Genomic DNA, 27,500 nt, shown 5'->3' with positions numbered 1-27,500 from the left:
AACTTACCACCTATTCCATATACTTGCAACATCTGCCACATTGCTCCTCTATCCACTCTATCATATGCCTTTTCTAAATCCATAAATGCAATAAAAACTTCCCTATCTTTATCTAAATACTGTTCACATATATGCTTCAATGTAAACACCTGATCTACACATCCCCTACCCACTCTAAAACCTCCTTGCTCATCCGCAATCCTACATTCTGTCTTACCTCTAATTCTTTCAATTATAACCCTACCGTACACTTTTCCTGGTATACTCAGTAAGCTTATTCCTCTATAATTTTTACAGTCTCTTTTGTCCCCTTTCCCTTTATATAAAGGGACTATACATGCTCTCTGCCAATCCCTAGGTACCTTCCCCTCTTTCATACATTTATTAAACAAAAGTACCAACCACTCCAACACTATATCCCCCCCTGCTTTTAACATTTCTGTCATGATCCCATCAGTTCCAGCTGCTTTACCCCCTTTCATTTTACGTAATGCCTCACGTACCTCCCCCACACTTACATTCTGCTCTTCTTCACTCCTAAAAGATGGTATACCTCCTTGACCAGTGCATGAAATTACTGCCTCTGTTTCTTCCTTAACATTTAACATTTATATATATATATATATATATATAAAATCTGCTAAAGTGGGTAAAAATGTTATGGAGGGAGTAGTAGGTAAATTTGGGGTGCCAGGGGTAAATGTAAATGGGGAGCCTTTAATTGAGCTATGTGTAGAAAGAAATTTGGTAATAAGTAATACATATTTTATGAAAAAGAGGATAAATAAATATACAAGGTATGATGTAGCACGTAATGAAAGTAGTTTATTAGATTATGTATTGGTGGATAAAAGGTTGATGGGTAGGCTCCAGGATGTACATGTTTATAGAGGGGCAACTGATATATCGGATCATTATTTAGTTGTAGCTACAGTTAGAGTAAGAGGTAGATGGGAAAAGAGGAAGGTGGCAACAACAAGTAAGAGGGAGGTGAAAGTGTATAAACTAAGGGAGGAGGAAGTTCGGGCGAGATATAAGCGACTATTGGCAGAAAGGTGGGATAGTGCAAAGATGAGTAATGGGGGGGTTGAAGAGGGTTGGAATAGTTTTAAAAATGCAGTATTAGAATGTGGGGCAGAAGTTTGTGGTTATAGGAGGGTGGGTGCAGGAGGAAAGAGGAGTGATTGGTGGAATGATGAAGTAAAGGGTGTGATAAAAGAGAAAAAGGTAGCTTATGAGAGGTTTTTACAAAGCAGAAGTGTTATAAGAAGAGCAGAATATATGGAGAGTAAAAGAAAGGTAAAGAGAGTGGTGAGAGAGTGCAAAAGGAGAGCAGATGATAGAGTGGGAGAGGCACTGTCAAGAAATTTTAATGAAAATAAGAAAAAATTTTGGAGTGAGTTAAACAAGTTAAGAAAGCCAAGGGAAAATATGGATTTGTCAGTTAAAAACAGAGTAGGGGAGTTAGTAGATGGGGAGATGGAGGTATTAGGTAGATGGCGAGAATATTTTGAGGAACTTTTAAATGTTAAGGAAGAAACAGAGGCAGTAATTTCATGCACTGGTCAGGGAGGTATACCATCTTTTAGGAGTGAAGAAGAGCAGAATGTAAGTGTGGGGGAGGTACGTGAGGCATTACGTAAAATGAAAGGGGGTAAAGCAGCTGGTACTGATGGGATCATGACAGAAATGTTAAAAGCAGGGGGGGGATATAGTGTTGGAGTGGTTGGTACTTTTGTTCAATAGATGTATGAAAGAGGGGAAGGTACCTAGGGATTGGCGGAGAGCATGTATAGTCCCTTTATATAAAGGGAAAGGGGACAAAAGAGACTGTAAAAATTATAGAGGAATAAGCTTACTGAGTATACCAGGAAAAGTGTACGGTAGGGTTATAATTGAAAGAATTAGAGGTAAGACAGAATGTAGGATTGCGGATGAGCAAGGAGGTTTCAGAGTGGGTAGGGGATGTGTAGATCAAGTGTTTACATTGAAGCATATATGTGAACAGTATTTAGATAAAGGTAGGGAAGTTTTTATTGCATTTATGGATTTAGAAAAGGCATATGATAGAGTGGATAGAGGAGCAATGTGGCAGATGTTGCAAGTATATGGAATAGGTGGTAAGTTATTAAATGCTGTAAAGAGTTTTTATGAAGATAGTGAGGCTCAGGTTAGGGTGTGTAGAAGAGAGGGAGACTATTTCCCGGTAAAAGTAGGTCTTAGACAGGGATGTGTAATGTCACCATGGTTGTTTAATATATTTATAGATGGGGTTGTTAAGGAAGTAAATGCTAGGGTGTTTGGGAGAGGGGTGGGATTAAATTATGGGGAATCAAATTCAAAATGGGAATTGACACAGTTACTTTTTGCTGATGATACTGTGCTTATGGGAGATTCTAAAGAAAAATTGCAAAGGTTAGTGGATGAGTTTGGGAATGTGTGTAAAGGTAGAAAGTTGAAAGTGAACATAGAAAAGAGTAAGGTGATGAGGGTGTCAAATGATTTAGATAAAGAAAAATTGGATATCAAATTGGGGAGGAGGAGTATGGAAGAAGTAATTGTTTTCAGATACTTGGGAGTTGACGTGTCGGCGGATGGATTTATGAAGGATGAGGTTAATCATAGAATTGATGAGGGAAAAAAGGTGAGTGGTGCGTTGAGGTATATGTGGAGTCAAAAAACGTTATCTATGGAGGCAAAGAAGGGAATGTATGAAAGTATAGTAGTACCAACACTCTTATATGGGTGTGAAGCTTGGGTGGTAAATGCAGCAGCGAGGAGACGGTTGGAGGCAGTGGAGATGTCCTGTTTAAGGGCAATGTGTGGTGTAAATATTATGCAGAAAATTCGGAGTGTGGAAATTAGGAGAAGGTGTGGAGTTAATAAAAGTATTAGTCAGAGGGCAGAAGAGGGGTTGTTGAGGTGGTTTGGTCATTTAGAGAGAATGGATCAAAGTAGAATGACATGGAAAGCATATAAATCTATAGGGGAAGGAAGGCGGGGTAGGGGTCGTCCTCGAAAGGGTTGGAGAGAGGGGGTAAAGGAGGTTTTGTGGGTAAGGGGCTTGGACTTCCAGCAAGCGTGCGTGAGCGTGTTAGATAGGAGTGAATGGAGACGAATGGTACTTGGGACCTGACGATCTGTTGGAGTGTGAGCAGGGTAATATTTAGTGAAGGGATTCAGGGAAACCGGTTATTTTCATATAGTCGGACTTGAGTCCTGGAAATGAGAAGTACAATGCCTGCACTTTAAAGGAGGGGTTTGGGATATTGGCAGTTTGGAGGGATATGTTGTGTATCTTTATATGTGTATGCTTCTAGACTGTTGTATTCTGAGCACCTCTGCAAAAACAGTGATAATGTGCGAGTGTGGTGAAAGTGTTGAATGATGATGAAAGTATTTTCTTTTTGGGGATTTTCTTTCTTTTTTGGGTCACCCTGCCTCGGTGGGAGACGGCCGACTTGTTGAAAAAAAAAAAAAAAAAAAAAAAAAATATATAATATATATATATATATATATATATATATAATATATATATATATATATATATATATATATATATATATAATATATACATATATATATATATATATATATATATATATATATATATATATTATATATATATATATATATATATATATATATTAGGTAGTAGGTTGGTAGACAGCAACCACCCAGGGAAGTACTACCGTCCTGCCAGATGACTGTGAAACAAAAACCTGTAACTGTTTTGCATGATGGTAGGATTGCTGGTTTCTTTTTCTGTCTCATAAACACGCTAAGATAACAGGGATATCTTGCTACTCCTACTTACACTTTGGTCACACTTCATAGACACGCACATGCATATATATATATACATACATCTAGGTTTTTCTCCTTTTTCTAAATAGCTCTTGTTCTTTTTATTTCTTCTATTGTCCATGGGGAAGTGGAAAAGAATCTTTCCTCCGTAAGCCATGCGTGTCGTATGAGGCGACTAAAATGCCGGGAGCAATGGGCTAGTAACCCCTTCTCCTGTATACAATTACTAAAAAAGAGAAGTTAATACTTGACGTGCTGTTGGAGTGTGAGCAAAGTAACATTTATGAAGGGATTCAGGGAAACCGGCAGGCCGGACTTGAGTCCTGGAGATGGGAAGTACAGTGCCTGCACTCTGAAGGATGGGTGTTAATGTTGCAGTTTAAAAACTGTAGTGTAAAGCACCCTTCTGGCAAGACAGTGATGGAGTGAATGATGGTGAAAGTTTTTCTTTTTCGGGCCACCCTGCCTTGGTGGGAATCGGCCGGTGTGATAATAAAAAAAAAAATAAAAAATATATATATATATATATATATATTAGTATATAAATATATATATATATATATATATATATATATATATATATATATATATATATATATATATATATATATATATATATATATATATATATATATATATATATATATATATATATATATATATATATATATACATACATACATACATACATACATACATACATACATACACATACATACATACACATACATACATACATACATACATACATACATACCCCTCTGGGTTTTCCTCTATTTTCTTACGAGTTGTTGTTCTTGTTTATTTCTGCTTATCACCACAGGGAAGTGGAACAGAATTCTTTCTCCATAAGCCATGTGCGTCGTAAGAGGCGACTAAAATGCTGGGAGCAAGGAGCTAGGAACTCCTTCTCCTGTACATATTACTAAATTTAAAAGGAGACACTTTCGTTTTTCCTTTTGGGCCACCCTGTCTTGGTGGGATACGGCCAGTTTGTTTAAAGAAGAAAGAATTCTCTGCATAATATTTACACCATGCATTGCCCTTAGACACAACATCATTGCCTCCAGTCTCGTCCTTGCTGCAGCATTTACAACCCATGCTTCACACCCATGTAAGAGTGTTGGTACTACTATACTCTCATACATTTCCTTTTTTGCCTTCATAGATAACGTTTTTTTTGTCTCCACAGATACCTCAAAGCACCACTCTCCTTTTTTCTTTCATCAGTTATGTTGTTAACCTCGTCCTTCATAAACCCCTCTGCTGACAAGTCAACTCCCAAATAACTGAACACATTTACTTCATACTTCCTCCCTCTAATGTAATATCCAATTTTTCTTTATCTGAATCATTTGGTACCCCCATCCCCTTATTCAGGTTGTTTCAGAGCCTACTTTGAATTTTGGCATATCTTATTAAAGTTATTTGTTTAAGGCACAGTATCAGGTGTCCTTCTTAACATTATTCACCTTATTACAGGATACTATATCAGTTCATCGACCTACCTTCTATGCTCAGAGGTTCCTAAAATTTATGGAAAACACAGTCTTCAAGAGAATTCCATCACGTAAGTTGTTATTGATGCATTTTCAAGGAAGTATCATTAGAGATGTTCAATGATGTTCATATCCTTTTCACATCATTTAAAGTATATTGTGGACAGTGTGTGCATTAACCCCGAATATAAAGACATAATCTCAGTATTTCCAAGTTAGTGCAGCAGCAGGATCCAAGTCCTGAGTAAGTAATTTACTTAAGTTTGAGGATTTGCCTAGAGCTCAACGAATACTCCTTATTGGGACTTAAAGCTAAATAATTTTGCAAATTGCCTTAATTGTTGTTAAATACCATCACTTTACATGGAAGATTGAACTAGTGATCAGTAAACAATTCTGCTGTAGCTATTCATGTCTTGAAAGTTTATGGAAAGATCTGATCTCATTCTGTCTTTGCCTAGATTACCGAAGATCTCTGTGATGAATAATAATCACTACATTTTTCTTTGAGCAGTAAGTTAAGTTTTTTTTATAATTCTTTTTAATTATTAGTGTATATCCACACTAAATTAGGTAGTTTTCATACTTATGAACATAATGAGTTGTTACAAAAAGTTTACTTATTAAGAAAGTTCAGCTGTACATGTAGTAACTTTCAGTGTAAATAAATCATGATATTAAGATACATATGGCTTTTAATATTGTATGCATGGATAGTGTATCTGTTACAAAAGGTACATTGCCAACCATATTATGTTCACATTTATTCATACCTTGACAGTCATTATTTTGTCAAGTTTCTTTTGACTTTCCCTCAATGGAGGTTCCTTGAAGCTGGTGAGGGGCTCTTGATCTAAGGAGTTGCATCTGCTCTCCTCTTTCTTGGATAGAGCCTGAATGTCTCCCATTTCTTGAGTTATATGACCCCTATGGGTTTAGTACTCCCCTCCTAAATACAGGGTGTCCACAAAAACACACTCTGATTTCAAACAGGTATAACATGTAACTTTATTGTAATAATCTTTCACAGTAGCTTCAGATGCAGGATTTCATTCAGTATAGGGTAGCATTAAAGGCACTCAATATGTGCCCCTCTGGTTGCTTGGCAAGCATCAATGCGATAGTCCAGTTTGGTGACCTCGCAGGCCACTTGCAGAGGTCACCGGATCTAACTGTTTGCGACTTCTTTCTTTGGGAGTACGTGAAGAGCACAGTGTATGTACCATCACTACCTGCAACCCTGGAGGAGCTGAAAATTTCAATCACTGAAGCAGTTTACATGATAACTTCAGATATACTACAGAGCATCTGGACCGAACTTGACTTTCGCATCAGTGTTTGCCAAGCAACCAGAGGGGCGCACATTGAGTGCCTTTAATGCTGCCCTATACCACATTAAACTGAATGAAATCTGAAGCTACTAACTGTGAAAGATTATTCCAATAAAGTTACATGTTATACCTGTTTGAATTCAGGAAGTGTTTTTGTGGACACCCTGTACAATAATAATAATTCTTTTCATGGAGAAGCTACTTACTGTAGGTTTTTAATGGGTTCATGAACTTCTTAAGTAGTACAGTCAGCTACTCAAGTGGTACCTTTGCAGTTCATCCAGGTTGTGTGGCTGGCATTTATCAACTACTTTATCAGCACATACCACAAGTTTTCTAATGGCCCGAGGTTTGGAGATGATGGCCACTCAGTATTGTTGATTTCTGTAGTCAGATTCCATGAACCACCATAAGAATAGCAACCTTTTAATGTAACCTCTGTGAGTTAATTAATTATTAAATTAATTATAGGGCTAGTATCATATCTTGTTTAGTTGTACCCCTGAGTCTTATTTCCACTGTGAATGTTATGCAAATATACTGGTGCCTAGGGGTTAAAAATATTAAAAATACACCAGCTTAGGGCCACACTTGTAACTTCACAGAAAATGCTTAACTTATTACACCTTAGGTTGATTACCTGGAAGGAGAGGGAAACTAACATATACAAAAATATAATGCTATATACACACAACACCCTTACAAACAAACAAAAAAAAAAAAGCATACACCAGTATACCTTTACCAGGTACTTAAAGTTAGGCCACATTATTATTACAAAATATTACCAAAACTCACTAGTACACTACGACTAGTTATTTAAAGTTAGGCAATATGAAAATGGTGGGTCTCCATGACCCCACCCTTCTGCCAGCCTTTAGCCTGCAGGCAAAAAAAAAAAAAAGTTATTTCTGTACGCTTAGTAATCACACAGACCCCACATAAAACCAGGGCCTTGCCCAAAGCTGGGGCCAAACAAACATTGCAAAAGGAAATATTTCCTTTAACACAGGCTCTGACTTTTTCACTGGGGACCCTATGCCTCTCTCTCTCTCTCTGGTAGTAACAGCTATGAAGCTGTTTTACTCTCATTTTAATGGGGAAGTGGGAATTCTTCATTTTCTGTCTTCATTTGGCTCTACAATGATGGTTACAGTTAAGGATGCTATGTTGGTCAGTTCCGTGAACTTTTCCCCTCCACCTCACACGCTTACACAGCACCTCTACATCTACCAGAGTTTGGGGAGCTTCATGCCCCAAACCTGGAAGGAATTGAAAGCTATCAGTATTGCCATCATTTGCTATTGCCACTGACTTGGATTCTTCCTTGCCATACATTGGCCACACACCACTTTCAGACAAATGTCTACACCCTAGCATCAGGTATCAGTGCCATCCATAGGATTTTTTCCAGCTGGTGCATGATTAATTGTATCTGCCATGTACAGGATAGTCTTCCCTCAGTACAGTGTCAGGGCACACACCACCTAAGAAGTGTCAGGTCATTGGCTTTGGCAGCTAATGATCCTCTGGACCATATCATTAGCAAGCATACAGATTTCTAGTACAACACCCATCTCTGGTAACTTATTGCCTATTATTAAAGATTGAGCAGTCATCTCATGTTACTTTGTATCATGTATGTATGAAAGGACACTGATGATCATTCACCCTCCTCCTATGAGAAATCGGGTATCCATTTGGACTTTTAGCACCTGTAGAGTGCATAGCAGGTATAGTTTCCCTGACACCAATGTAGCTATCTAGCATTTTGGTGTCACCAATCATCCACTTCACAGATTACAGTTTTTTTTTTATCCCAGTGCTTTGCCTCCATGAAGATTTCAGGTTATGTTGGTAGGATTCCTGTGGGAGCTCAGGAAACTTGACAACAGCCTACATAGTTTTAAGGATGAAAAATGCTTACTCTGAAAGCTTCCTTAAATTACTGTCTACCACATCCCCTCGCCGGCTATGCTTCGACAAGCTAATACTGAATGGTCTTAGTGGTGTCTGTAGTTGATATTATAGGGAGTAATAGTATGCCAGCACACAGCCATTATTCCTATGATGGTTCATTGATTTTGACCAGAGAAATTAGCTTTACATACTTCAAAACTATTTGTGTTCCTGAAATGATTAGGTTATGAACCATGTTTGTTTTGGGTCATTATTGAGATGCAGGATCCACTTGCAACGAAGCTTGACAGGGTTGAAGGTTTTGGCTAAAATGTTGTTGGATATTTTTTAACCATCTAAATTCTGTCATTTGTACATGAGCTGAAGGATACAAGTTTGCACCAAATATACAGGTGGGCCATGTCCAAAAAGTTAATTTTGTTGTTTCATCCATCCACTAAAGAATACACAGTAGACTTGATAGGAAAAAAAAAAAATTTTTTTTGAATGCAGACCAATGTATGTTGATGCAAAACTAACATGAGTAATTAATAATAACCAAATAACCATCATGCCTCTTGTGAAGTTACTGTTTGGATTTGGTCATGATGCTCTTTATAGAATTGAAGTATGTATGGGTTGACAAATATCCTGTGATAGGCTAAAATGTGATGCTTCTTGTCAAGCTTGATTCCTTCCTGCATGATAATGACATAAAATATGTTGAAAGTTCATTATCAAATGGTTTATCCAGCATAAAATCAACATTTTATTTGGACCTCACAGTTTTGAGACATCTCTGTAATAGAAAATATGTGGTATGAAGCACAAATAACCCGCACATAAAAGAGAGAAGCTTACGACGACGTTTCGGTCCGACTTGGACCATTGACAGAGTCTGTGACTTTGTCAATAGTCCAAGTTGGACCGAAACGTCGTCGTAAGCTTCTCTCTTTTATGTGTGGGTTATTTGTGTATCGTTCCAGTCACGGTATTGTGCCTTTTTGTTATTTATGTGGTATGAAGAGGAAAAAGCAGTCCACAAGCATGAACTGTGCAACTTGGAAGAAATGAAGTTCTTCATGGAAGAGCCTATTGAAGAGTATAGGAAGTGCAATCTCCATTTTTGCCACAGCCAGAGGTGCCTTCACAAAATAACAATTTCTAGAATATGAATAAATGAACACATCATATATTTTGCAATATGTGACAATGTATTGGTATATGTATTAGTGAATCTTGTGTATCTTAACTTTGCGAGTTATTTGTGTTGAAAGTTTGTACATGTACACCTGCAGTTACTCTTCATCAAGTGCATAAATAAATACAATGGTAGCTGTAAGTCTACTCCAGCTATGCGTTGTACTGTAATTAGCTCTGATTACTGTGTTTAAATCTTCCTCGTAATGTCAATCAGTGAAGTTTTGCTGGTGTGTTAATGCATTAACAGTTTGTTAAACTAACCTATAAAAAGTTTTAAATGCTTGATTTTCTGTGATCCTAATTAGAAAATTTGCCTATTTCTTTGACATTTTGACTTGCTTAGTTAACTACTACTGACATGTAAAATTATTTACTAGTACTGTATACTATCCCAAAGACCTAGTTTGAATTGGAGTCCTCGATGTAAATAAATATAAAATTAATACTTCTAATGGGAACAGGAATTATCACACATGCATGTTACGATTTCATTCTTTCTTTTGTGATTCTATACATAAATTACTGCACCACTGATGTTAGGCAGGTACTGATAGAATGTATGGCTGTGGATTGAGGATTGTCTCTCCCACTCATTATACTGAATGAACCAAGTGGGCTAGCACTTTACTTAGCCAAAAAAATTATTATTATTTTATTATTATAAACACAGACCATCTCCCACCAAGGCAGGGTGGCCCGGAAAAGAAAAACTTTCATCATTCACTCCATCATCGTCTTGCCAGAGGTGCGCTTACACTACAGTTATAAAACTGCAACATTAACACCTCTCCTTCAAAGTGCATAATAGTGTAAATTATGGTGGAAGTGTTGTTTTTTTGGTCACCCTACCTTAGTGGGACACAGCCAGTGTGTTAAAAAAAAAAAAATCAAGAAAAGGTAGTACAATATCTGCACTCTGAAGGAGGGGATGGGGATATTGCAGTTTGGAGGGGCATTTGAGTTATATTAACTTCATACTTGATGGAGCGAGTGATGGTGAAAGTGTTACTTCTTTCTTTGGGATCACCTTATTTTGGTTGGAGATGGCTGGTGTGTTAAAAGGAAAAAATGCAAGTATACATATATAACAATTGCTTAGGGTTTGGTAACATGTTGAAGGAGCTACCAAGCAGTCCATCATTGGTTGTTTTAACAGATATCGTACATAAGCACTAAAGAACTAATTGGATAAAAACAACCTTTAATTTAGGATTCTGAGACTAACATTTGCACAGTATTTATGTAGTATCTAAGGGCAGTGTGTGGTTTAAATATTATGCAGAGAATTCGTAGTGTGGAAATTAGGAGAAAGTGTGGAGTTACAAAAAGTATTAGTTAGAGGGCTGAAGAGGGGTTGTTGAGGCAGTTTGGTCATTTAGAGAGGATGGAACAAAGTAGAACGACTTGAAGAGTGTATAAATCTGTAGTGGAAGGAAGGCGAGGTCGGGGTTGTCCTAGGAAAGACTAGAGGGAGGGGGTAAAGGAGGTTTTGTGGGCGAGGGGCTTGGACTTCAAGCAAGCGTTTGTGAATGTGTTAGATAGGAGTGAATGAGATGAATGGTTTTTGGGACCTGACGAGCTGTTGGAATGTGAGCAGGGTAATATTTTGTGGAGGGATTTGGGGAAACTGGTTAGCCTGACTTGTTAGCCTGCACTTTAAAGGAGGGGTTTGGGAGATTGGCTGTTTGGAGTGACATCTAAACTGTTGTATCTGAGCGTCTCTGAAAAGACAGTGATTGTGTGAATGATGGTGAAAGTGTTGAACAATGAAAGTGCTTTCTTTCTTTTTATTTTTTTCTTTCTTTTTGGGTCACCCTTCGTTGGTGGGAAACAGCTGAATTGTTAAAAAAAAAATTTTTTTTTGAAGGAAACAGAGAACATTTTGGAGAAATAATGTAAATGTAAGGTGACATTGTAGCTTGTGATCTGGTCACCTTTGCACAAAGAATGAAGTGCAGTACCTTGGCTGTTGATGTTGTATATTCATTCATTTTATCATCATGAATTGTTTACATGAAATATTTCATCACATGGCTGGTTAAAGTGATGTTTCTTGAGCTAATTCCTATTACTGTTTATCTAATATACTATTTGTTTCCATTGGAATATCTAATACAAACTTGGTCTTTGAGATATAATAAGTTGTAATTCATGATGGAAAATATTTAATGAAGTAAAATGGTCTTGTATAATATACCTTAGGATTGTTTTTTTTATTTTAGGTTTAAATTTATATTTGGAAAATATTTTATAAATCGCTGGTCATACTGTTAAAACCATACTTCTCTTGTCTTTTATACTGGAGCATTCATTGTAATGGTATAAATTAAAAAAATATATAGTATAAAGATAGAGGTCGTCCCAGTCATATTATTTATAAAGAATGTTAGGTATTGGATTAAGTGAAGTTAAATCATATTTTATTCCTCCATACTGGCTAGAATATTACTTTTAATTTTAATATGTTGTGGTAATTGTTATTCAGTTAAGCAATTGGCTTACCTCAAAACTTAGAGAGATAATTATCAAGTTTGCTGCACTATGTAGAAATTCTTTATTTCATCACTAATTTGATCAGATTGTTTTTCACAAACTTTTTGTAGACAGTAGTCACAATTTTATCATTTCAAAGCATGTACAAGAGTTTATTTACTCTAAATAAAAATTGTTGATATAGTATGACTTACTACATATTTTGAGTGAGGAAGCTCCTTTATGAAGTCCTAAATTTTTTTCTAAAAATCCTTATGGGGTCAGTGTTGCACACTTGGGATAGATGTTGTTTTACTGGAGACCTGTTGGCAGTGCTGTATCATAGATTGACTGTGGCCTTTTCTTTCTCATGCTTGTGTCTGTGATATGACTGGCAATTTGAAGCATTGACTAGTTCATGGGCAAGGCTCTCCCTACTTTTTAAATTGTTTACACCAGGAAAGTACCGAGCTCAGAACATTAGGCGAGGCCTGAGATTGCTTGATCACGTCACGCGTGTATTATGTTTTCATGTTGCCCGGGACGTATTTGTAGATTTCTAAGTTTTTCACCGTCCATGCTCTGTTTCACGTTTAGCCTTTGTATATTTCTTGCACTGCTTTTTTTTATGTTTTTGTCCCACAGGTTTTGTTCTTATTCTTTGTTGTTAGAGCATGAGTAAGAACAGGCCTAACTGTCCTTGGAAAATGAAGTATCTGGTTGTTTCCTCCTATGATGTGAGGATATCTATCTGGCTTATTAAAGCTGTATAATATTTCTAAATGGACAGCAAATGGTTGTGTTGGACTGATATATTATGAAGTCAGTTTGCTCATGATGCTCATGCCATTCATGAAATTTCCCAGTTTAAGACAAAAGTATGTATCATATATCTTAACTTCATAAAATATATTCAACATACAGTATTGTATTTATTTAATATCGTAATTTAATCAAACCATTCAGTTAGAGACTCCAGCAAGTTTTCAGTCATAATTTTTTCAATAACAGGTGAGTGATGAAAGGGAATTAGATGCAAATATGTTGAATTATGTGAAAGTAAGATAAGGCTTTTATCAGTGCTTTCCATAGGCTGTGCTAGTAAAGTATACTTTTGTTTATGTATATATGTGTGTGTCAGATAATAGAAGTTCACCTTGATGTAACTCTGAGGATAACTATTACAATTTTGAATGTCAATATGTAAATAGGATATGTTAGTGTAGTAAGCCATCATGGGAAACTGTGTTTACTTTGAAGTATGTAAACATTTCAAAATTCATTTAAAGCTTATGTTATTTAGCACATAGAGGTATTTGTGAAGAGAATATAGTGTTCAGTTTTTGTTGACATTGCAGAATTTTTTATATATAGACTTCCTATGTCTAATATGGAGATTTCTCACCTAAGTCAAATTATCTTAGAAAAATTTATAGGTAGTGCAAAGGTTCACTTCATATTAAACTGAACATTCTCTAAGTCTTTGTGCTTCTTAGAGGAAATATTGCACATATATATTTTCAAGGTGGATTTTACTACATATTTATAATAGTTTATACTACAAGGCATTCAGAGTAAAACAGTAAGTAGAACACAGCTTGCCATTTTAAGGGCTTCTGCTGAGAGATTGTAGGAGCTATCTACATTGCTCTTCTGGTATTTGTGGTGCCAACTTTTGGGACAAACACAGCCTGTTCTCACCTTTGACTTGGGGCTCAGAATGGCTTTGACTTATTGCTGTCAGTGGCAACAACCCAAGAATAGCAACATGAGTTACAAGCCGTTGTTCCAGTGCCTGCAGGGGTCCTCTAACTAACATACACTGTTGTTCTGCTTGCTCTCTGTTGTGCTCCCTCCCGTTCATTGGTTGGTTGGGTGGTTGGTCTCTTACCACTAGTGGACCTTCCAGAAATCAAAGGCGGCCACCGCAAATTCCGAAATCTGGTCTCCAGCTACATAGGTATGATGACCCACAACTGACACTTCTCCATCTCATCTTCATTTCTTCTTTCTATGCCAACTTCTTTCCTTCACTCAGTATTTTTTTTCTGTAATTATTTATCTTACCAGTACTCATGGATTTAATTTTGGCCTCATATTCTGATTTTATTAGCTTTTCTCCATCTATATCTGTTCACTACTATTTCACCATATTAATAAAGCCTTCTGTATCCCCTTTTTTAGATAACACCTTTGGAAGAATTGCCAGTATTGCATTTAAATTTTCTTCATTTCCTTTTTTTTTTTCCTTGTTTTCTTTATTTTCAAATTTATCTTTATTGTCAGCCTCACTTTTGTAATTTTTAGTTTATTTCTGGTATTTACTTTCCCTGTGTCCCTTTGCTTTTTATTCCATAGATCTGTATTTAATATGTATCACATTTCCTTTTTCTTTACGTATAATATTTTTCAATCAGTTCTCACTCTCTCTCTCTGCATATATTCCATCCTGTTCTCATCTTGAACATAACATAGTGATGTATTTCCCTAGTATTTCCAGACCTATTAAGTCCTAATATGTTCAAATACTGTGTGCTGTTATTCAGCTGCCCTGTGTTTATAAGCAGGGTGAGACACAAGTCATATTTGTGCATATTAAGGTTGTAAAGAGTTTATTTTATTAAGTTCTGAGAGAGTACTGTTCATTGTTTTTATGATGTAGTTCATGAGGATGGGCGATATTTTCACATCCTTCGTTCTAGGTTTTTCACTTTTAATTTTAGTTTTCCTTTTTTACCAGCTTTTGTCTTATCCCATTCTTTCTTGATCACATTTCACATTTTTCCATCAAATTTTCATGTTGACAAGCTCACTCTTTTTTCCTTTTTTAATATTTTCCTCTACATATTTATGTTGTTTTTTTTCTTCATTTTTTTTTCTCATGCTCTTAAGTGTGCAAATGTATTCTTTTATTTGGCTGCTTATTATAATATTTTCTATATAATAGTCTTATTTTTGTCAAACTTATTGCCTTTGCACTCCCCAACGTATAGAAATAATTCATCGGGTATTAAAAAATATTTCTAGCTCTCTCTAATCTGATTTTCATTTGACCACTTACTGTAACACTTCAATCTAATCGTCACATCACTACCATACTTTTTATAATTGTGTATGAGATACACACATGTATATGTGTATGCATATATAACCTTTATTATTTTTTTATACACATGCACAAACCCACATACAAGTGTATGTATACAAGGCATACACATTTTCTTTATAGGGAGGTACCACCTACAGAACTTTACTGGTGACCCCACATGTATATGTATGTGTATATGCATGTATATGTATATATGTATATGCAGTAATCACAACCGTGCAACAACAGATGCAAATCACCACATGGGGGAATTGAATGTCTATTCATGCTTAATTTAGCTCCTTCTCAAGAGCTCAGGAAATTGGGAATATACTGAGAAGAAAAGGTAATATCAGCCCTGATGGGATGTGTCACACAAGTCAGGAGACACTGGGAGTATAGTGGTACCAACACTCTTACATAGGTGCGAAGTATAGGCTGTGATTGCTGCAGCGGGAAGGCTGGAGGTAGTGGAGATGTCGTGTTTGAGAGCACTGTGTGGTGTAAGTGTTATTCAGAGATTTCATAGCTTGGAGATTAGGAGGAGGTGCAGGGTTACTAAAAGTATTATCTAGAAGGCTTAGGTGGGCTTGTTGAGGTGGTTTAGACATTTAGAGAGGATGGAGAAAAATAGAATGACTTAGAGGGTGTATAAATCTGTAGTGGAGGGAAGGCAGGGTAGGGGCTGCAGTAGGAAAAGTTAGAGGGAGTGGGTTAAAGGAGGCTTTGTGTGTGAGGGGCTTGGACATCCAGGAGGCATGTTTGAGCGTGTTAGGTAGGAATGAACTGTTGGGGTGTGAACAAGGCAACATTTGTGAAGGGATTCAGGCACACCGGTTAGCTGGACCCGAGTCCTGGAGGTGGGAAGTACAGTTCCTGCATTTTGCAGAGGGAATGGGGATATTTGCAGTTCACATGGTCATCTGAATTGTGGTATCTGTGCCTCTTGCAAGACAGTGATAGAATGAATGATGGTTAAGGTGCTTTTTTCTATTTTGGGTTCCCCCCACCCCCCATCTCGGTGGAAGATGGTCAGTGTGTTTATATTTATATACATATATACTTATATATAAACTAAGAAATAAAATGTACATCCATGTAATTTATTCATTAAAAAAATATAATGTATACACATATACAGATAAATATATGCACATATTTATGTATACTCCAGGAACACATGCAATGCCTTCTATGCAAACTCCTTAGTATGGGAGGATACTTCATTTATGTAGTTTACATTATTTACTGTGCTTTGCATGACAAGTAGTGAGGTAAAGATGTAGCTCCTGTGTATGTGGAAGTGTATTGTAATCATTCCTGCCACATCAGCTCGACTTCAGGTTTTTCTCTTGCATTTTGTCTTATATCATCTAGGTTGTTTATTTCAGTGTGAAAATTATGGTAGCATTGCATTTTGAGATATTTAGTATTGTTTGTACTGTTTATTATGTTATTTGTTTGATGCTGAGTTACTCTAAAGATTTTATTTAAATCTTGATGATATTTATCCAGTTAAAAGCTCTATCCATCTAAAAAGGAAAGCTTCCTTATTATCTCTTGTTATATACCTAGTGGAATTAGTTGCTGGCCTGATCAGTTAGGATACCGATGGAGTAAAATGTAGGCACAAAGGATAATGGTGGTAAAAAAAAAGAGAATTGGAAAATTTCAGCCTCTCCTCACTTAGCGACGTACTTGTTTACCAATGCCTCAGACTTACAACGGGCTCTCTGACCAGTATGCATACCTATATAATGTATGTTAGAGCTGATTTCCTCTATTTTGTTTATAACAATATACAGTACTGTATAAACATTTAAAAATATACCAGAAATGTTATAAATGGTGCAGAGATGACATTAAAACAATATCAAAGATGGTTGACACAAACCCACTACCATTGTAGTATGCTCCTCACTTAGTGACGAATTCATTAACCGATGTGATCTTAGGAACAGAACTCCATCGTTACGTGAGGAGAGGCTGTAGTAAGAAAAAGAAACAGCAAGGAGAGCTCATTATTGGTGGTCTGAGTCAGTAGTCGGCCTCTTTTAGATATAATCATTGACAAGCTGTTTTCGACAAAACATGTTTGTAATAAGTTGCCAAACAAACATAAGGAACCAGGTAACCATAAACAATTGACTGCTGATAATGTTGGCAGTTAAAAAAAGTATCCTGAAATGGTAGAGAATGTTTCTGAAGGTAAGGACACCAAAAATATTAAATTTGATAGAAAATTTGCTTAGTTACACAGGCACAAAGTTAGCAGTCATGGTGCATTTAATGCATCAGTAATTTCACCCATTCTTGAGTCCTATTTTAATCCAGTTCCATTGCTTAGTTTGACCAGATTCTTAGCTGTTTCGCTAGCACATAAGGAACCGCCCATTCAACTTTTGGAACCAGAAGTTGGTAATTCCAAATTAAAAGCAAGAGTCCAAAATTAACACTAGATATTCCAAGCACTAAATTTAGCAACATTTTTGTCTGTTCATTAATCACATTTTCGGGCCTCGCCTATATTACACTTGCCCTCCATTTAGAATTCATTACACACAAAAAATCAAAGATGTTCCCTGTTTCTCAGATAATAAAGTATAACCAGGAATGATTGGTAATGGTTTAATGCATCCCAGTAATTGAATCAAACCTGGTAAAAATTCATAAAACAGACCTGGGGTGTAGGGGAGACTTACCTGTCCTCAGGTAAATCATCAAAAATCATATACTTCTGCTATTTTAAGTCCAATTTCAAGCTACTTCCAATCTTGAAATCAACAAAAGTCATCTCTTTTTTCAGTAGAATGTCCTCCATTCTTTCAGTTGATAACAAGACACAGCCAATAAAACAATGAAAACCATCTTAGAAAAAGCCTCAAAGTTCCTGTATTAGAATTAGGGTTTTTTATTTCCTTGCAAGTTTACAATGTACTTGACAAATGTAGGAAGTTTATATACATAGGTTTTACAATGATTTGTAGTGCAAAGAGAGCCACTATCATGCCTTGGTATTACAGGCAGTCTAAACTTAACAGATTACTGATTACTTAACTCTAGACATTGAAAACATAGTTTGATCAGGTTGTACTAATTATACAATAGATTACACTTATGCCAAATATGTTATTCAACATTTGCATTAAAATATTTATGTTAAAACATGAGAATTTATTGTACTCTGAGCATTTACTTTTGGGGTTCTGAGGCTAGGGGAGTAACACAGCAATTATAATTTGAGGCATTGGAGAGTGATTTGGTAGCTTTGTTGGCAAGGTTAAGTACTAAGTATTTAGTTTTGGGTGAGTAGGTGGTTTTTAAGAAGAGTCTTGAATTGATGTACAGACAAGGTTCCTTTGGTATTCTGTGGTAATGAATTCCAAATTTTTGGGCCCTTTATGTGCATAGAGCTTTTACATAGTGTGAGATGGACACTGGGAGCATCAAGGAGTGATCTGTGCTTTGTGTTATGGTCGTGTGTCCTGTTAAAGTTGGTAAGGAGAAGTCTGAGTGGAGGGTTTATATTGGAGTGTAGTGTTCTATGTATGTAGTAGGCACAATAATGGGTATGGATGTTCTCTATGATGAGTAAGTTTAGACTTTTGAATATTGGTGGAGTATGCTGTGTGGAGTGGGAATTTGTTATTATTCTGACTGCAGCCTTTTGCTGTGTTATTAGTGGTCTGAGATGATGTATTGTTGTTGAACCCCATGTACAAATTCCATAGGTGAGATAGGGGTAAATGAGCGAGTGATACAGGGCAAGGAAAGCTGGTTGTGGAACATAGTACCATATCTTTGATAGTATGCCTACGGTCTTAGAGATTTTCTTGGAGATATGTTGTATATGTGTCTGAAATTTGAGGCTGCTGTCAAGGTGGATTCCTAGGAATTTTCACTCTGAGTCTTGTGACAGGTGATCTGTGCATCATTATGTTAAGTGGAACATTTGTAGCTCTTTTTCCAAAATTAAATGAAATAGGTTTTGTTAGTCATCATTCAGGTAGATATTTTCTGTAATTCAGCATTTACAGTGTTGGCTAGTATGACTGGGTTTGGGTGAGACATATGTAGCGTCGTCTGCAAATAATATGGGTTTGAGTAGTTGAGATGCATTTGGTAGGTCATTGATGTAAATGAGAAAGAGAAGTGGGAGAAGGACACTTCCCTGCAGGACACTGACTGTAATTGGTTGTGTGGAAGAGTTAGCTCCATTTGTGTACACATATTGGCTTCTGTTGCAAAGGTATGACTTGGGGTAGTAGAGTGAGTGTCCTCTTATACCATAGTGTGTTAATTTTATGTGCAACAAATCACGGTCAGCAGTATCAAAAGCTTTACGTAAATCACTGAAGATTCCCAGTGAGACTTCTTTTTTCTCAAGAGTGGTGTATATTAGTTCTTGCATGCGTATAATGGGATTATTTGCATTTTTATTGGGCCTGAATCCAAACTGGCAGGGGTTGAGTACGTTGTGGGAGACGAGGTAGAAATAGATCTGCCTATGAATTAATTTTTCAAAGATTTTAGAGAGAAGGGGTAAGTTAGATATGGGCCTGTAGTTATTCAGGTCTGCTTGATCTCCTCCTTTGTGGATCAGGGTGACCCCTCACTATTTTGAGAATTGCTGGGAAGGTGGAGGTTTCGATGAATTTGTTAAAGAGTGTTGCAATAATTGGTGACAGTACTTGAGAAGCATTTTTGTACATAAAAAGTAGTAAGGTATTTAAATCTGCTTTGTTTTTTAGTGTGTTGATGATGAGTGAGACTTCTGTTGGGTTGGTCGGAGCTAGGTATAGTGTATTCAGGTAGGAGCCAGTCGGGTAGACTTTTGGAGGGGTGTTTGAGTTTGGGATTATGCTCACTAGGTTTTTTCCTGTGGTGGAGAAGAAAACATTAAGTCTGTTTGATGTTTCAGCCAGTGAGAGTAGGGGTTCATCAGGTTTTGATAGTTTGATTGTTCTGCTTTTAAACCAGACATAAGGTCAGAGTTTTGCTTTTCCCATCATGCACTGCATGGGGCAGGATTTTTTTTTATACTGTGCACACTCACCACACTGAATTATTCTTTCATGTCTAGGTAGAAATTTACCTCTCATAGTTTAACTGAGGGAGCCGAGCTCAAAACTTAGACAAATGTAAGTGACCCTGATGTCAGTATAGATCTGTCTGTGAGACAATGAAAAGCTTAATAGACTAATAGGGTAAGGGGTGTATGCATTATTGCCAGTTGTCTGTAAATTTCAAGTAATAAAATGTGTTTTTCATGATAATAAGATAAAGGGACAAAGTTTTGGAATCATCGCACTCAGCTCACATACTAAGTGTCTGTGGTTTTTGATTCCTGGCATGGGTGGAAATGTTGGGCATGTTTCCTTACACCAGCTGCCCCTGTTCACCTGTTAGTAAGTAGATACCTGGGTGTTAGTTGATTGTTGAGAGTTGCAGCCTGGGGGGGGTGTTAGTATACGTTAGGTAGGGCTGGGTTTGAAATGAGCCGAGATAACAGCTCGTAGCCTGCAAAATTGATTTGCGTTAAAAAAAAGTACAGCATTATACAGGAATTGTATAAAATGAAGTTGAAAGTACAGTGTTACCGCCATGTGTATTAGAGAACACTACAATTTATCAATTTTACAGTGCTGCAATTTACTGCAATTTTAATATCTTTGGTTGTAGAAAGATAAGATGCAAAGTATGGTAATTGATAGTGGTGATTCAGAATAACTTATTCTCTGAGTTAGAGGAATTGTAAAGTTCCACTAGTGAAATTGTAGATGGCTGAGAAATAGATGGCTGGCATCTACAATAAACTTTAAAGCATAGTCTGTTAGTTTGTCTTTGCTTCTACAGATATTGGAGACTGTTTCTTAACACCATATTCCTCACATACCTTGCCACTGAGACCCCAGATTTACTCTTCCTTATTAGTTTAAGTTTCTGCTTAACACTGAGATTCACATGTTAGTCTTAGCACTACCACTTTAGCAGCCATTGTTAGTTTCACTTTAGTATGTTAATGAAGTCACATAAAACACTAAATACATTGGAAAGTAAGAGACTAAATTGGCAAGTGTATCTGTGAGTGAGCACAGACAATGAACTGATGTGGGCGGTCTTTTACTCTGTGAACAATGAAAACAGACAGGTTCTGAATAAGGAGACACTGGCCTGTACTGGGCAAACATCAGAATCATCGAACTTGGTCAGATGATTCGGATGACTACCAGGCAGTATTGCTACGGATAAACTCTGTCCAGTTTGTTTTGTCCATAGTTTCTGAAATCTATTAAATGGGGTCATTAATTAGATCTTTCACTGTACTGTGTATTTATATGCAGTGTGAGTCCTTAAATAGGTTTTAAACTTCATACTGCACTTTTTGTAAAAAAAAAAAAATGCTAGAAAAAATATAAATATAATGAATTTCCTTTATTAGGCTGCTACCACTCACACCCATTACACAAACTTTTAACACTGATACTACAGCCCAGCTCCACAAAGGTAGCTGAAAGGCCACCTTTGTGGCATCTGTCATACCAGGTTAAACTATATAACACAATCTCGTATAGTTTCTCATTACACTATATAATGGAACTCTAATCCCTTTCCCTGTATTAAACCTGATTGATTCCCATTCTTAAAGTGTTTAGGACCTGTGATTGGTGCTTGCTCATTAATATGAATATAATAATAATAATAAAGAGGATGGAGAAGGATAGGCTGATGAAGAGGGTGTATCAGGATGGGGTGGAGAGTAGGAGGGAGAGGGAGGTTGTCCCCAGGATGGTTAGTGGGAGTGGGTAAAAGAAGCTTTGAGTTTTATGGGTTTGAGCATGCAGCAGGTTTGTGTTGAGTGTGTTAGGAGTAAATGGTGACAAGTGGTTTTTAGTGAATATTCTGTCGGAGTGTGAACAAAGTATAGAGGAACACTGCAGCAGGCCTATTGGCCCATACTTGGCAGATACTAGTCAAATCCAATGCCTATTGCCATATTTGACTAACCTAGTTCATATTCCTCTAGTTCTGGTTTTCCACCCACAATGTCATCATTATCTCCAGCTTCTCCAACAATGGGTTTCATAGTCTGGTTGATACTTTTAGAATGAAGGCATTCAGCCTGCATTCTAGAATTCCTAATGCTTTTAGCATTCTTTTTTAATGGAGTGAATGGTTAACTCACTCATCTTTAATGTATTGCCAAGTGCAGCTGGCTCCTTACCAACATCAGAAAGTTTCAAGTTCTCCAGTGTCATCTAGTGTGTTAGTAAAGTCCTCGTTCACTTTTTGATGGGTCAGGTACAGGACTATGTGATGATTTATAAAGGCACCAAGAAGCTGTAATGGACATTGCAATTGCCAGAACGTAGGGAAAGCTTTCCTAAGAAGAAAAGATGCGAGTGGGACTGTTGTTCCCATTATGCCACACACAAATCATGTTGATCAAAGTACACAGTATCCACCCACTCTTTCACATGAGCAAGTACGTATATCCCTCGTATAATGAGCGATTAGTAGAGATAGGGTCACTGTATGAAATAAAATTCTTTTAAAACATCAACCACATAAAGCAGAGGAAATAAGTATTGACATTATATGCATACATTGCGTATCATTGTATATGCTTCTCACTGTGAATAGCAAATTAAAACAGAATGATGAACCTGCCGGTAGTTTGCTGACAAGAGTGGGTTGCGCTGTTATATTATTTACACTAATCACAGATCAGATGAGGCATGAACCCATTGCAAGCGTGTCAGTGTGATTACACGAGTCTACTAATTTTATTTGTAGTTTTCCTAGACAGCTCCCAGTACAATACTGTATTTTCAAGTTTTTTTTTTCATGTGTCCCTAAGAACTAGGGTTGACTTCAATTCAATGATGCATGTATATGAAAATGAAAGATATTTTGACAAAAAATGCACACAATCTGGCTATACCTGAGCACTATCTGTATGGTAACTAAAACTAAAAAGTTTAAATATGAAAGAAAATAGACTCTTGAATAAGAAATAGGAATTATAAAGAAAGACAGAAAATACTAAAAATATCCTTTCTGGGAGAAAGTAAGACAAGTAGAAAATTGTCATATATGCCATTGGTAATAAGCTAAAGGTTTATAAAAATAATAAAATATTTAGGAAATGTAGTACATGGAACCAGAAATGAGAATGAGGTAATTGCAGTCTAAAACATGTGCAGTACAGAAAAGACAATAGAAAGTATTTTTTCTCAGCTGGAATAGGCTCAAATGGGAGGTAGCATGTACTACAATAATGAAATATAAAAATATTAAGATAAATTAAGACATTGCACTATGAGCATTACTCTACTCCTGTATACTTTAATTAAACTGTGACCTTTGTGCATGTGTTTTCATCTTATTTTGTATAGATTGTATGTTTATCATATTTGTTAGTTTAGTTTTGGGATACTGTGTATGTTTATTTATTGAAATCCTTAATAATTTGTTAAAATTAGTTACCTGCATGGTATAGTATATTGACTGTGTTAAGTTTGGATGTTAGATAGAAATAGTATTTTGGTAGATAAAATATTTTCTTTAAAGCTAAAATTAAGAAATTGAAAGTAGGTGGTGATTATACATATTGATGGTTTTATAGGCCAGCATATTATTATACTAATACAGTTGATGATTAAGATGATTGTAAATTTTCTCTTGTATATTACCATGTGAAGTGCATATTTTAAATTGTTGAAAAGTATACTCAGTAGTCTGCCCTGTTCTAAAGCCACAGTACTGCCATTCCATGAAACACTCTTATGACCCATGATCAGGGCCGGATTACTGCATAGGCAAACTAGGCATTTGCCTAGGGCCCCGCGCATTTGGGGGCCCCGCAGTCCAAGGGGTTCAGGGGCTCATCCAAGACTGCGCACATGGTGCAAGTGCAAAGGGGTCCCTACCTAAAAAGTTCAATTGTTTGGAGAGTAAAATTGATTTTTAAAAATTAATCAAAACAAAAATAAATAATGAAATAAAATAAAAATAAATAAACCTAACCATAGATGGCAACACTCAACACGCCTTTGTTTACATCAGAACAGCTGTGTTTTCCCGCTAATGGGTGAGTATGGGAGATTCCTCTACAATTTTCTGTAGTAATTACACGTTATCTAGTCTTGTACTGTGACAAATTAACTGAAGTGTTGTTGATAGACATTGATGTATATGGATAAATGTTTGTTTTCGCCTCTAAATGTTAAGGGAGGTACCTGATAGGGTTACAGGGTTAAACAGGCTCACACCGAATCCCCCCCACCCCCAAGCTGGAAGGGGTCGCTTCGCTTATCCGTAACTCAAAGGGGCCCCGCCAATCTGAATAGCCTAGGGCCCGTTGACTTCTTAATCTGGCCCTGCCCATGATGTACTGTCATGATTCAGCTAGAGAATTAAATGTCCCATTGTAAGCATTGGAACCACTGGTGGCATCTATGTAGATAGTATTTAAATACTCTGTTTTCCTGTTTTTAGAACATGCACTCTGGTAGTACTACTGCTCTTTTCTTTGTCTTGTAGCAAATTACCTCTTGCACTCAGTATACACTCAGTATACATTTATTTTGCTGTGGGCTTTTTAATAATTCCTATTCCTGTAATATTTACTTTCCAGTTTAGGGGACTTGGTCTGAACCTGGCCATGAGGGTGATACTTTCCTATTAAGCAATATACAATACAAGCTATTATTTCTTAACTGAATCCATTTTTTTTTTAATACACCTGCCATCACTCACCAAGGTAGGCTGACGTAAAAACGAGGAAACCCATTTACTTATTACACAAAATTTTAGCTTTCTTTTTTAACACGTTAGCCCATCCTCACAATATTGGCATTTAAATATATACATTGTATATATTTTTTTTTTCAACAAGTCGGCCGTCTCCCACCGAGGCAGGGTGACCCAAAAAAGAAAGAAAATCCCCCAAAAGAAAATACTTTCATCATCATTCAACACTTTCACCACACTCGCACATTATCACTGTTTTTGCAGAGGTGCTCAGAATACAACAGTTTAGAAGCATATACGTATAGAGATACACAACATATCCCTCCAAACTGCCAATATCCCAAACCCCTCCTTTAAAGTGCAGGCATTGTACTTCCAATTTCCAGGACTCAAGTCCGACTATATGAAAATAACCGGTTTCCCTGAATCCCTTCACTAAATATTACCCTGCTCACACTCCAACAGATCGTCAGGTCCCAAGTATCATTTGTCTCTATTCACGCCTATCTAACACGCTCACGCACGCTTGCTGGAAGTCCAAGCCCCTCGCCCACAAAACCTCCTTTACCCCCTCTCTCCAACCCTTTCAAGGACGACCCCTACCCCTCCTTCCTTCCCCTATAGATTTATATGCTTTCCATGTCATTCTACTTTGATCCATTTTCTCTAAATGACCAAACCACCTCAACAACCCCTCTTCTGCCCTCTGACTAATGCTTTTATTAACTCCACACCTTCTCCTAATTTCCACACTCCGAATTTTCTGCATAATATTTACACCACACATTGCCCTTAGACAGGACATCTCCACTGCCTCCAACCGTCTCCTTGCTGCTGCATTTACCACCTAAGCTTCACATCCATATAAGAGTGTTGGTACCACTATACTTTCATACATTCTTTTCTTTGCCTCCATAGATAACGTTTTTTGACTCCACATATACCTCAATGCACCACTCACCTTTTTCCCTCATCAATTCTATGATTAACCTCATCCTTCATAAATCCATCCGCCGACACGTCAACTCCCAAGTATCTGAAAACATTCACTTCTTCCATACTCCTCCTCCCCAATTTGATATCCAATTTTTCTTTATCTAAATCATTTGATACCCTCATCACCTTACTCTTTTCTATGTTCACTTTCAACTTTCTACCTTTACACACATTCCCAAACTCATCCACTAACCTTCGCAATTTTTCTTTAGAATCTCCCATAAGCACAGTATCATCAGCAAAAAGTAACTGTGTCAATTCCCATTTTGAATTTGATTCCCCATAATTTAATCCCACCCCTCTCCCGAACACCCTAGCATTTACTTCTTTTACAACCCCATCTATAAATATATTAAACAACCATAGTGACATTACACATTCCTGTCTAAGACCTACTTTTACCGGGAAGTATTCTCCCTCTCTTCTACACACCCTAACCTGAGCCTCACTATCCTCATAAAAACTCTTAACAGCATTTAGTAATTTACCACCTATTCCATATACTTGCAACATCTGCCACATTGCTCCTCTATCCACTCTATCATATGCCTTTTCTAAATCCATAAATGCAATAAAGACTTCCCTACCTTTATCTAAATACTGTTCACATATATGCTTCAATGTAAACACTTGATCTACACATCCCCTACCCACTCTGAAGCCTCCCTGCTCATCCGCAATCCTACTTTTTAGTTTTACCTCTAATTCATTTATAACCCTGCCGTATACTTTTCCTGGTATACTCAGTAAACTTATTCCTCTATAATTTTTACAATCTCTTTTGTCCCCTTTCCCTTTATATAAAGGGATTATACATGTTCTCTGCCAATCCCTAGGTACCTTCCCCTCTTTCATACATTTATTAAACAAAAGTACCAACCACTCCAACACTATATCCCCCCTGCTTTTAACATTTCTGTCATGATCCCATCAGTTCCAGCTGCTTTACCCCCTTTCATTCTACGTAATGCCTCACGTACCTCCACCACACAATAAACAATATTAATAACACAGAAACATGATATATATTCTAGAATGAATAAAATATGGCATTAAGAATGTCACGAGTCGTTGGTGTGCTTGTTGTTGGGTGTATAAGGGCCACTGAAAGATAAGGTGGTGAAGGCAGCAGCAAGAGGCAGCAGAGGCGGCGGTGTTAGTCAGTAACTTTACCTCCAGCAACAATGGAGGAGTCAGTTTCGTGCTGTCCTTTTTCTATCGATTAATCACTTAACTTACTTGCTACACTGTTAATGCTACACTTTATTGCTGGCTGGAGCTATAGCCTTTTATCAACTCCTGCTGCTTTAGTATCGTACATATTGCAGAATCGCTGAAAAAGGCATATTCTCCTCTCTCTCTCAGCCCTTTACCAAAGGGCTGGCTGGCAGTAGGAACTTTCTTTGGGCCCATGGTGGCTTATTTAGCAGTTGCAAGCACTAAAAAGAA

The 27,500-nt window shown here is 37.0% G+C and overlaps 1 protein-coding gene across 36 annotated transcripts in view; it reads left to right on the top strand.

The window, feature by feature from the left end:
* Positions 1-27,500, top strand: part of LOC128701616 (phosphatidylinositol 4-phosphate 5-kinase type-1 alpha) — a 573,763-nt gene that overhangs the window by 247,378 nt on the left and 298,885 nt on the right. For 28 of the 36 annotated variants that reach the window (XR_011394183.1, XR_011394184.1, XR_011394182.1 and 25 more), the window contains exons 13-14: positions 5,290-5,377; positions 14,109-14,171. Coding sequence is in view for 31 of the 36 variants with exons in the window: in XM_070101702.1 (XP_069957803.1) it covers positions 5,290-5,377; positions 14,109-14,171 (151 nt within the window). In the remaining 5 variants the exon portion in view is untranslated. The remainder of the gene's footprint in view (positions 1-5,289; positions 5,378-14,108; positions 14,172-27,500) is intronic. The other 8 variants (XM_070101717.1, XM_070101699.1, XM_070101694.1 and 5 more) reach the window with 1 other exon arrangement.

The sequence above is a fragment of the Cherax quadricarinatus genome, chromosome 78, assembly GCF_038502225.1.
Source record: "Cherax quadricarinatus isolate ZL_2023a chromosome 78, ASM3850222v1, whole genome shotgun sequence".
Classification (NCBI taxonomy): domain Eukaryota; kingdom Metazoa; phylum Arthropoda; class Malacostraca; order Decapoda; family Parastacidae; genus Cherax; species Cherax quadricarinatus.
The sequence above is the reverse complement of the archived record's forward strand: the minus strand, read 5'-3'. Positions and strand labels throughout refer to the sequence as shown.